The sequence below is a fragment of the Mauremys mutica genome, chromosome 18 (genome assembly GCF_020497125.1).
Source record: "Mauremys mutica isolate MM-2020 ecotype Southern chromosome 18, ASM2049712v1, whole genome shotgun sequence".
Classification (NCBI taxonomy): domain Eukaryota; kingdom Metazoa; phylum Chordata; order Testudines; family Geoemydidae; genus Mauremys; species Mauremys mutica.
Genome location: NC_059089.1, coordinates 10,388,608 through 10,401,069, shown reverse-complemented (window position 1 = coordinate 10,401,069; position 12,462 = coordinate 10,388,608). Strand labels below are relative to the sequence as shown.

Below are 12,462 nucleotides of genomic sequence, written 5' to 3'. Positions count from 1 at the left end.
CTATAGCCCCCGTGGGCTGTCTGCTCCCCTGGCTATGGGGACCCGATAGCTATACTGCCTGCTCCCCTATAGCCCCCGTGTGCTGTCTGCTCCCCTGGCTATGGGGACCCGATAGCCAGGTATACTGCCTCCTTCGCTATAGCCCCCGTGTGCTGCCTGCTTCCCTGGCTATGGGGACCCGATAGCTAGACTGCCTGCTCCCCTGGCTATAGAGACCTGATAGCTAAACTGCCTGCTCCCCTATAGCCCCCGTGTGCTGCCTGCTCCTCTGGCTATGGGGACCCGATAGCTATACTGCCTGCTCCCCTATAGCCCCCGTGGGCTGCCTGCTCCCCTGGCTATGGGGACCCGATAGCTATACTGCCTGCTCCCCTATAGCCCCCGTGGGCTGCCTGCTCCCCTGGCTATAGAGACCCGATAGCTATACTGCCTGCTCCCCTATAGCCCCCGTGTGCTGCCTGCTCCCCTGGCTATGGAGACACTATAGCTATACTGCCTCCTCCCCTATAGCCCCCGTGTGCTGCCTGCTCCTCTGGCTATGTGGACCCGATAGCCAGGTATACTGCCTGCTCCCCTATAGCCCCCGTGGGCTGCCTGCTCCCCTGGCTATGGGGACCCGATAGCTATACTGCCTGCTCCCCTATAGCCCCCGTGGGCTGCCTGCTCCCCTGGCTATAGAGACCCGATAGCTATACTGCCTGCTCCCCTATAGCCCCCGTGTGCTGCCTGTTCTCCTGGCTATAGAGACCCGATAGCTATACTGCCTGCTCCCCTATAGCCCCCGTGTGCTGCCTGCTCCCCTGGCTATGGGGACCCGATAGCTATACTGCCTGCTCCCCTATAGCCCCCGTGTGCTGCCTGCTCCCCTGGCTATGGGGACCTGATAGCCAGGTATACTGCCTCCTTCCCTATAGCCCCCGTGTGCTGCCTGCTCCCCTGGCTATGGAGACGCTATAGATATACTGCCTCCTCCCCTATAGCCCCTGTGTGCTGCCTGCCATGCTATCTTCACCAAGTGCCCTTCATTCATTCTCCGTATGTGTCTGAACCAGCAAAGTTGCGTGTCCTGGATTTTGTTGGCCACATCACAGGCTTTGGCTTCCATCCTAGTACTTTCATTTCTAAACCTGTCTTTTTGTGTAACTCCTCTTGTGGTGTGAAGACATCTCATGAAACACCTATAGACATAGAACGTGCCATCTCGTTATCGCCCAGGCTTCTGCACTGTACAGCGCTATGTGGTGCACTGTTGTTCCAGACAGCTGGGTTTTCAGTCTCAGCAGCACAGGGGCGATGGGGTGCCCTCACCCTGCACTGGATGGGGAAAGGCTAATTCTTCATTGTGGGCTGAAGAAGCCACACACATACACCCCCCCCCAAGTGTAGCACTAGTATAATGGGGAGCAGCCCAACTCAGTCTGGGCTGACTGCTGAGGAGGAAGGATGTACTTTGCATGCTTGAGCCTGGGAGTAGCTGGAGCCCTCACTGTAGAAGCCAGTGGTGCTAAGACCCAGACAGATGCCCAGGTACCTATGGATGCCCAATAGGAATTGGAGTCGTGAGGAGCTGTGGGTGCTGGGAAGCCCAGAGACCCAGATGCCACCCCAGCTGCTGCTCTGAGAGATGTGGTAGGAAGTGGCCGGGGGGGGACTAGCTGTAGACGTCCTGTGGGAAGTTGGCATGTTTTGGTTGGAGCCCTGCTGACTCAGTGGCAGAGTCCTCCACTATTGTTAGGGTCTTGGGCTGGGACCTGGTGGAGCAGGTTGGACCCCCTACCCTGGCTGCCCTGTGGGTAAGGGCAGCCCACTAGCCATTTAGCCTTGCTGCCCTGAGGTGGAGCGCAGCTTGGAGGATGGGGTGCTCTCATCTTGCCCTGGATGGGGTTCCCCCACCCTGTCACATTATGCTTGTCAAATGCACCACCTGAGTTATTTCAGTCTTCCAGCATCCCCAAATCTCATGTTCAAGCTCGCCATCTTCCATGGCCCAGCTGCCAAGGTGCTTGAACTGGTCAGTCTGACCTAGTCTCACTCCATTAATCTCTACATCTAGGCTTCTGGTGGCACCTCTACTGCCTCACACAACCTCAGTCTTAATCATTCTCATTTTCATCCCATGCCAGCTTAGCTGGTCATACCACTGGCTTACTATTTTCTCTAGAACTTCATTTGAGGATGCCCTCCTTGCTATGTCATCAGCATATAGCAGCTTCTCACCTTTCCCCACTGGGATCTTCCTGCTGACATAGTCCATCAGTATGATAACCAGCAGCAGAATTAGGGCTGGCTCCTGGTGCAGGCTGATCCCTGGGTCAGTCTCACGTTGGTTGCAAATAGACGTTTAATTCCAAACAATGTTTGGGTCACTGTTTTAGGTGATCTGTATAGGGCATTCACCATAGTTATTAAAACTTCAGACACTCCATATTTCCTCAGCACTGATGGAATATCCTTCTGTCCACTGTATTGTATGCCTTTTCTTGGTCTATAAAAGCCCAGAAGCTATCCTGTTGGTGTGACAGTCTGTACCCCTACATTCACCCCTTTTAATAGGACTATGATAAATCTTTTACAAAGTATGCCTTGTGAGGGATGATTGAAAACTCATAATTTGCTGATCACTATTGTCCTGGTAAAATGTGTGGCAACATTGTATGTAAAGTTATAAGATTCTACTGTATGATAATACTAAAAACAGCCACAAACCAGTTCCCCAGAGACAAAAGGCTAGCCAAAGACTCAGCCAGGTGTCAACAAAATCAAGTGGACTATCGTCTGGTTCATTGGCCATTCTTTGGCAGGAAGATTTGTGCAAAGATTTACATTTTTGACAAAGAAACAGCTGAGGATTCCCATCCAGCAGATTTATCCTGAACCTCGGTTGGAGATGATCCTCGAAGAAGAAAAGCATAAGAAGGAAGAACAAAGCTCCCAAATCATCTCTCCCTTCATCTCTACTTACGGTGTTGACAATACTTGAAGGACAAAGGAAGCATCATTGGACTGGGGAGGGTTACTAGCTGAAAGGACTTCAGCCAGGAAGACTGCTGTAATGTGGTGAGAGATCTTTGCTTTGAATTCACGTGGTTAAGTTAGGTATTAGTTGTGTTTTACTTAGTATTTATTTGTAACCAATTATGACTTGTACACCTCATTACTTGTAGTCATTTAAAACCTATCTTTTGTAGTTAATAAACTTGTTTGATCAGGCACCACATTGGCAACTCTGCCTTAAAGGGGTTTGTCTCATTTAAGAGATGCTCAAAGTATTATTTCCCCTTCTTCTTTACTTGTTCAGGTGTTACTAGTAGTCTCCCCCTGATCTTCAGCTCAGGGAACTGGTGGATAAGGTCCCAGGGCAAGAAAATCTAAGAGGTAAAGGAGAGCTGGCAGTTTCTCAAGGAGATGTTAAGCACAAAACTGCCAACTATTCCAATGCAAAGGAAATTTAGGAAGAATAGTGAGACACCAATATGCCTGGAAATCAAAAAGGAATCCCACAGGAAGTGGAAACCTGTACAAAGCGCTAAGGAGAAGTACAAACAAATGGCATAAGCATGTAGGGACAAAACCAGAAAGAATAAGGCACCACATGAGTTACACCTAGCAAGGGACATAAAAAGCAAGAAGATATTATTTAAATACATTAGGAGCAAGAGAAAGACAAAGGCAAGTGTAGGTTAGTGGGGAAGGAGAGTTAATTGATGACATCGAGTAAGCTGAGGTGTTTAATGTCTTTTTTGCTTCAGTCTTCACAAAAAAGGTTAATGGTAACAAATACTCAGCACAATATTAACAAGAGGGAAGGAACACAAGCCAAAATAGGGAAAGATCAGGTTAAAAATATTAAATAAGTTAGATGCATTGAGATTGGCAGGACCTTATGGAGTTCATTTTAGGAGATTTAAGGAACTAGCTGAAGCAATCTCAGAACCGTTAGTGATTATCTTTGAGAATGCCTGGAGGATAGGTGAGGTCCCAGAAGACTGGAGAAGGGGAAATGCAGGACCTGCCTTTAAAAGGGAACAAAGAGGACCTGGAGGGTTATAGATCTGCAGTCTAACTGGGATACCTGGAAAGATACTGTAACAATTTATTAAACACTCAGTTTGTAACCCACTAGAGGATAAAAGAGTTCTAAGGAATAGCCAGCATGGATTTATCAAGAATAGCCAAACCAGCCTCATTTCCTTCTTTGACAGGGTTACTGTCCTAGCGGATGTGGGGAAAGCAGTGCATGTGATAGAGCTTGGGTTTTAGTAGCACTTTTGACACAATCCCACATATTTCATATGTAAACTAGAGAATTTAATTTACACCACCTTTATTATAAGGTGTGTGTATGCAACTGACTGAAAGACTGTACTCAAAAGTGTAGTTATCAATGGTTTGCTGTCAAACTGGAGGCTGGATCTTGTGGAGTTCCTCAGGGGTCAGTCTTGGGTCTGGTAGTAGTCAATATTTTAATTAATGACTTGGATAACCAAGTGGAGAATATATGCTTAAAATCTGGGGATGACACCAAACTGGGAGGAGGTTGCAAGCACTTTGGAGGACAGGATTAGAATTCAAAATGATCTTAATGAATTGGTCTTCGATCAACAAAATGAATTTCAATAAAGACAAATGTGAAGTACTTCACTTAGGAAGGAAAAATGAAGGGCACAGCTCCAGAATGGGGAATAACTGGCTAGTTGGTCGTACTGCTGAAAAGATCTGGGGGTTCTCGTCCATCACAAATTGAATGAGTCAATCTGATGTAGTTGCAAAGAAGGCTAAGGGCATTGTGGGGTATATTAGCAGGACTGATGCATGTAAGACATGGGAGATAATTGTCCTGCTCAGCACTGGTGTGGCCTCAGCCTTAATCCTGTGTCTGGTTTTGAGTGCCGCACTTTAGGAAAGATACGGATAAATTGGAGAGAGTCCAGAGGAGAGCAACAAAAATTCTGAAAGGTTTAGAAAACCTGATCTATTGGGAAAAGTTAAAAAAACTGGGCACATTTTGTTTTGAGAAAAGAAGACTGAAGAGACCTGATAAGTCTTCAAGTATGTTAAGGGCTGTTCTAAAGAGGACTGAGATCAATTGTTCTCCATGGCCTCTAAAGGTAGGACAAGAAGTAATGGGCATAATCTGCAGCAAGGGAGATTTAGGTTAGATATTAGAAAAAAACCTTTCTAACTAGAAGGGTAGTTAAGTTCTGGAATAAGCTTCTAAAGGAGGTTGTGGAATCCCTGTCACTGGAGGTTTTTAAGATCAGGCTGGACAAACACCTGTAAGGGATGGTCTAGGTTTACTTGATCCGTGAGGGGAATGGGGGTGGGGATCTGGACTTAATGACTTCTTGAAGTCCCTTCCTGCCCTACATTTCTGAGATTTACAATGGTACTGCAACACCATCCTCCGTTCCTTGGCATCTCAGTTTTGCAATGCTACAGATCCTTTTTGCCAGCCAGATGTGGGTCATTTGAGAGCTCAGCATACAGGACGTCTAGGGCACTCTTTCTTTGGCCTTCTTCACCTCCCACTTGGCAGTCTGCTTTCATTCTTTGCACTCATTTTCATTCACACTGGGTGGATTTTTTCTTTATGAATCATTTTTCTTTTTTTGGATCACTATTTTCACGTCATTGGTCAACCACCCCGCCTACACTTTCCCTTGGTTTTCCCCATTTCATCTCTGAACCGATGCCACCGCCACCATCCACATTCATCTGAGGTAGTTCCGCTCTTGAGCTGATGCCAGATCTGTTTCTGGACACTTATCCTGTACTTCTTGCACAAACTTCTCTGCTGAACTTCCCCTTCATTTTCTGTGCTTAACCTTATTTCTTTTGGGCAAAGTTCCACTGGACACAGACAATACTAGAGAGCACAGAAATGCACCTGGTCTCCTGACCACATTGTAATCTGTGCATAAAGGAGGCAGCAGTGGTCATTCCAAGGAGAATGTATGGCTTCTTTGGCTTTCGGGTATCAATTAAGAGTGGCCTAAAGTAAGCTCTTACTGTCACACAGGAAAAGAACATCCAGCAACTGAAGAGACCCACCTACAGATGGGCTAATACTAACCCAGAGCTCCATTAATGTCTTTGAGCATTGGAGACACTAAATAAGCACAGAGTTGTATTTTTATTTACTGTGGTAGGAAAGAGGACCCCACTTTACACACATCAAGCCTCAGTCTATGACTTGTGGCTTGAGCTGTGTTGAAAGCCAACATCTGGCTCCACCTTCTCCCCTCCCCCCCACCCCTCCGAAGGCTGCAAATAACTTTCAGACAGTCTCTGTGCTCGCTGCTCCACAGCTTCCTCTTTTGCTAAGCAGGAAAAGGAGCCTGATGTCTTGGCGTGAGCTTCTTCCCCCTTCCCTGGTGATTTTAGCTGGGCTGATTGGGATCCTGCTGCTTTGTGTCACCACTAAAGATGTGCAGAACCCCCCCAGGTGCAAGGTAAGGAATGGCTGTCAGAGGTGGGCTTACCCTGGCATAGGGCGTGCAAGATGTGCCAGGGGGAATATTGACATCAGCAAGCACTGATGTCACTGCCTAATGTGGTCGACGTGTGAAAGGGAGCCCGACTTTTTACTTTGGGCTTGACTTGCATCTGTTGCAGCATTGTCTCTAAATCCATTAACTGCCTTGTTTTACGCTGTTAAACACACTGTACCAGTAAGTAAATTAACTTAGTGGCAAAATTCAGGGGTGCCTGCCCTCTTTCTTCAAAGGGCCATAAGCAGAAAGCTTGTTCTCTGGCGTATGGCTCCTTGAAGCTGCAACAAGCACTAATAACAGTGAACTTCCTTTTTCTACAATATCTTTACTGCTCTGACATTCCAGGGTGCAGTCCAGGCCAATGAGGGGTTGTCACTCCTGCCCTGCAACCTAGGGTGCCTCACAATGCTTTGCTGCTGTGGCTCCCAACCTGGGCTCCTCACAAACAGCCTGCTGGTTACACCCTGCATGCATAGGCGGCAGGTTTGTATAATTTTTGGTGGGGCCCAAAATGGTGGTGCCCCCCCGCTCCCGCCCTGTAAGCCGATATAAAATGAAGCTACAACGCGTCAGTGCCACAAGATTACAAGGGTCAATTAAAAGTGGAAAGTCAGAAGCAGCACTTGCCTACTTCAATATACAGTATTATATTTTGTTGCACCTGTTGTGATGAAGTGGGAATGTTCTTAATATTTTCTCTGAATACGGTGTGGGTGCCTCAGTTTCCCCTGCAAGATGCCAACTGAAGGTGTTGGGGACAAAGAGATCAGGTGGCCTCCTTGTCCAGAAGAGACACAGAGGCCAGAGGAGGGAGTGTCAGTTTGGAGCTGGCTGGGGAAGTGGGGAGAGACCCAGAACTTGGTTCTGGGCTCCCCACCCCACAAGATGGACCTGACAGAGGGGTTCTGTTTTCTGTACCAACAAGCTCTGTTTAAACTGTGTTCCCGTCATCTAATAAACCTTCTGTTTTACTGTCTGGCTGAGAGTCACATCTGACTGCGGAGTTGGGGTGCAGGGCCCTCTGGTTGCCCCAGGACCAGCCTGGGCAGACTCACTTTGGAAAGTGCATGATGTGGAAGGGCATGCTGAATGCTCCGAGGTCAGACCCAGGAAGGTGTAAGCTTCTTGCTCTGGAGACAGTATGCTCCGAGAGAGGAGGCTCCCCCAGAGTCCTGACTGGCTTTGTATGGAGTTGTTCCAAAGCATCACAGCATTCCCTTCCACACCGTGCACTTCTCAGAAGTCCGCACAGGCACTGACATTCCCTCCTCCGGCCTTTGTCTCTTTTCCAGGCATTAGGAGGCCACCTGATCTCTTTGTTCTCCAACACCTTCAGTTGGCACCTTGCAGGGGAAACTGATTTGGGAGAAATGAAGTAAAAGCTGCCCAAACCGAGCTTGAGCACTCCTGAAATTTGAGGTGTTCAAATCTGGAAGGCAGGTGCTGGGGGTGGGAGAGGGCTGTGGGCTCCATGGGGGAGCATGGCAGCAACTGTCTGGAGCTGCACGGAGCCAGACACGCTGGTCTGAGTGGCACAGTAAGCGGTTTGGGGGTTGGAGAAGGGGTAGGAGGTTCCGGGGGGCAGTCAAGGGACAAGGAGCAGGGGGGGTTGGATGGGGCATAGGTTTGGAGGGGCAGTCAGGGGACAGGCAGCAATTGGATAGGCATGGGAGTCTAGGAGGTTTATCAGGGGACAGGTAGGGGGTGCGGGTCCTGGGGGGGGAAGTTGGGTGGGGTCTCAGGAGGGGGCAGTTGGGGACAAGGAAAAGGGAGGCTTAGATAGGGGCTGAGGTCCCAAGGGGCAGTTAGGGGCAGGGGTCTCGGGAGGGGGTAATCGGGGAACAAGGACCAGTGGTGCTTAGATAGGGGTGTGGGGGTCCTGGGGGGCAATTGGGTCAGGGGTCTGGGGAGGGGGCAATCAGCGGACAGGGGCTGGGATTCAAAGGGCTCTGGGCTGCTGGCAGCCGCGGGGAGCCCAGAGCCTTTTAAATCCCAGCCGAGGCCGGGAATAAGAGGGCTCTGGGCTGCCCGCTGCGGCAGGGAGCCCAGAGCCCTTTAAATCTCAGCCGCGGCTGGGATTTAAAGGGCTCTGGGCTGCCTCCACCCGCGGGCAGCCCAGAGCCCTCTGATTCCTGGCCACGGCTGGGATTTAAAAGGCTCTGGGCTCCCCGCGGTTGCAGGCAGCCCAGAGCCCTCTGACTCCCGGCCGCGGCTGGGATTTAAAGGGCTCTGGGCTGCCGGCAGCGCAGAGCAGGGGAGAAACCTAGCTCCAAATATTGCTGGAGCAGAGCCCCTGTCTGTGAATATTCCTGGGGCTAAAGCCCCAGGAGCCCATATAAGTTGGTGCCCATGCCTGCATGTCTGCGTAAAGCCACAGCCCTGGGCCAGCAACTCTGATCCCAGCAGCCTGTCAGCAAACTTCAGCCATGCTCTGGCTTCCAACAGCCTGGGTTACCGCTTGTAGGGTGACCCCAACATACTCCTAATCTCTGATCCCCCCTCCCCCCAAAAGGGTCTTCTACACTGTCCAGCCCACTCCTGGATAGTTCAGATATGTTAGGTCCCTTGCCCCTCTAAGGGGCTCAATATACAATAGTTTGCTACCTTAAATGGAGTTACCCACAGTCACAACACTGGATGAGTTTTGATTTAAAGAATAAAACAAGTTAGGTTTTAAATGAGTAGAAGCATAAGGCATTCAAGTCAGAAATGGTTACAAGGGAAATAAAGATAAAATGCTTCCTAGTACTAAACGTAGCAAACTAGACTTGGTTCAAGGTGAAGTCCTTTACAACGTGTTTCCAGTAACATTGCTGACCAAACTCAGTCCAGGATTCTCTCCCAAAGGCTGTTTCTTGTGTCATCTTATCTGAAAAGGAGAGAGATGGATAGGGAGAGAGAACTTGGGGTGTGTTTGCCACTCACTTTCATAGTCCAGTCCCTCTTTGAAATGCATTTTCCTGAGAGTTACCCCTAGATAAAGTTCATTCCTGCAGTCGAGGAGTCTGGTGAGAAAAGTTCCATGCTGTTTGCTAAGAGGCAGATCTGTTTGTTCCTGTCCCCCTTCCTTGCCAAAGATCTGTCCTTGAGAAACAGATTTATCCAGACTTGTCTGGTAAATATATTTCAGACCTAATTTCATCTTATGTGTATAACTTTACATATAATATTACTGCCCACATTTCATCATGATATTATTGACCAGCGAGTTATTAGTTTTCAAATGCTATCTTACAAGGCATATTTTGTACAAAGATTATTACAACGGTGTGTAGGTTGTGAATACAGGGGTGCATTTGGTTATGACTGCTAACTGCCTAGGCTTTCCCTATAACAGCATTATAAGGAAACGTACAGGTATTGTGCTCCAGTGACCTCTAATTTGACATATGAAGAAAGTTTGGACAGGATATGAAAATACTTTGCATTTGCTCCATCTTTGGTTGTAGCCAGGAGTAAAGCCATCTAAATAGTGGAAAAAATGTTTGAGCATTCATTTGAACTCCCCAACTGCTGTTCAGTTGGACCATGATCTCTTGCTATAAGGACCTCCACAGCTGAAGGCCCTACACTTTCCTATTCCGAGTTCAACCTTGCTCACATCCACTGAAGCAGTCCCCACTGAATGTGACTGTATCCAGGGGCGGCTCCAGGCACCAGCGCAGCAAGCGTGTGCCGGGAGCGGCAAGCTGTGGGGGGCGGCCTGCTGGTTGCCGTGAGGGCAGCAGTCAGGCGGCCTTCGGCAGCATGCCTGCGGGAGGTCCGCCAGTCCCGTGGCTTCGGCGGCGGGTACGCTGAAGATGGGGGACCGGTGGACCTCCTGCAGGCAAGTCGCCGAAAGCTGCCTGACTCCCGTGCTTGGGGCAGCAAAATACATAGAGCCGCCCCTGCCTGTATCAATGGGTGGCAGAGTTTTGGTTTTGTTTTCCCCCCCCGCCAGATAGTCTAGCCTTTGCTCATTAGGCAGGACTTGAAAAATCTACTCATCCATGAAGAGTAGGAAGCTTTCTCCAGACAAGTGTTGTCAATTTTTGCAGAATCAATGTTCTCATTTTAAAAAAAAGTTTCTAGCTGTTATGTTTGTATGTATGTATGTATGTTTGTAAAGATGAGCTTATCAATGTGAACAGAGTGTAATTAGGGAAGCAAAGCCTTGCCTGAGTCTGAAGAACGACGGCTCCAGTGTGTCTGCTGCTGCTCAGAGCTTTCCCAAGGTTAAATGCATGAAAAATGACCACTTTTCTCCCTTTTCACTTGGCTATTTAGAACCCTGCAGGTAGCTGTGAAACTGATCAGAATCAGGTCAGTTTCATTCTGCCCATGCTTAGGATAGCTCTGGCCAGCAGCTGTGAGGCTGAAACTATTCACAGAATGGAGGTTGAGTCAAAAATAAAGACTGAGGGTGGGAAAGAGATTTCCTCTTTGCACCAGCTGAAAAGCAAAGGGAGGGTTAGATTAATAGTGATCCCACACCTGCACGCTCACCCTCATAGCATTCAACACACACCCATTGGGGGAAACAGACAAAACTCTTCCTAGCAGCAGAGGTGATGGAGATGAGGATGGCTTAATAGTGATCAGGTATTTGTTTGCCAGAGATAAGAAAGAGCCCAAAGCAGGGTCAGCACCTGACAGGAATTTCAGCACAATCCCTTTTTCCAGCAGCTGGGGGACGAGAGAGTTGGCTTCACCCCTGGACTTTGCCTTGGGACAGCATCTCTTGTCATGGCCTTTAGCTAGTGGGTTTAGTCCTCTGACTATTAGATGTCTGGTAAGTGTGAATGAATGGGGATGAAGGATGGATGTGCAGAGCTGGATGTGTGGACTGGTGAGAGCACGTGCTCCGCTATTAGCAGTTTAGTCAAAGCAAGCCCTTATATGGCTGGGGAGCCGGCTGCTGGAGCATATTCCAGCAATTATGGAATAATTGCTGCTCTGGGCAATTATTATCGTGTGAAAGTGGGATATACATGCTGTAACAACCTTGTGTTGTCACCTTGCTACTCAGTGTGGCCTCAGAACATCACCATGACAGCAGGGGATGGAATTCAGATCCCTCTGCCTCGAGGACAGAGCCCTGCCTGTTGACAATGAACCGTTAGCAGCTCAGGGCTTCTGGCTAGAGCTGATGGGAGGTGGGGGGGGGAACCTTTCCATAAAATGTTTTGTTGGAAAATACCGATCTGTGAACACCAAAACTTGTCGGGGAAATGGCCAGATCTGATGAAACTTGTGTGGGGAAGTTTGTCAGGTCTAGGATGGGAGGGAGTCCTCCCATTACAGCCAATAACCTGGTGGGGAAGGGCACACATCTGGGATGTGGGTGACCCTTGAGTCCTCCACATCACAGGAAGTGTCCTCCGTACCAGGCTATTGGCTATTCTGGGGTCGGTGTCGCTTGTTGGTTTTTCATGACCATCTTGAAAAGTCTTGGTTTCATCCCAGTGCGGTATAGGAAACTTTTAAAAGCAATTTCCTGCACAGATTGAGTAGGGGGCATACCATGTAGTTATGAAACAGTCTTGTGTGACTTTTACCGGCAAGCGTTCGCTATGATTGCTGGGAGAGCAGCGATTGGAATAATACTTCTACAGCGTCTGTCATCCTAAGCCTCTTACAAATGCTACTAACAGCTTTCTAACTAGGGCTGGGGGAACTACTCACAGCAGATTTTGAGTCAGATTTAGCCCGTCATTGTATTTGTGGCTTGTCTGCAAGTAGAATGCCATGTCCATGAATCTGTTCATTCAAAAATTATCCTGGACCCAATTCTGATTTACAGCAAGGCCGGTTCACAGTGTAAATGGAGACCTTAAAGTAATTGTAAATCTATCTCCCTTTAATGACTTAAGCAGTGGAGAGTGACCTTAGTGTAAACGAGGGTCAGGCTCTCAGTGAGCTTTATATGCAAACAGAATTAAGCCTGTGGCTTGCTGGCAAACGGTTTAGTGGCGATTACTTTGAGCCA

The 12,462-nt window shown here is 48.5% G+C and overlaps 1 protein-coding gene across 1 annotated transcript in view; it reads left to right on the top strand.

Moving 5' to 3' along the window:
* Positions 1-6,294: 6,294 nt before the first annotated feature.
* Positions 6,295-12,462, top strand: part of LOC123352621 (ectonucleoside triphosphate diphosphohydrolase 2-like) — a 30,287-nt gene continuing 24,119 nt past the window's right edge. The window contains exon 1 of the mRNA XM_044993023.1: positions 6,295-6,452. Coding sequence (XP_044848958.1) covers positions 6,342-6,452 — 111 coding nt within the window. The 5' untranslated portion in view covers positions 6,295-6,341. The remainder of the gene's footprint in view (positions 6,453-12,462) is intronic.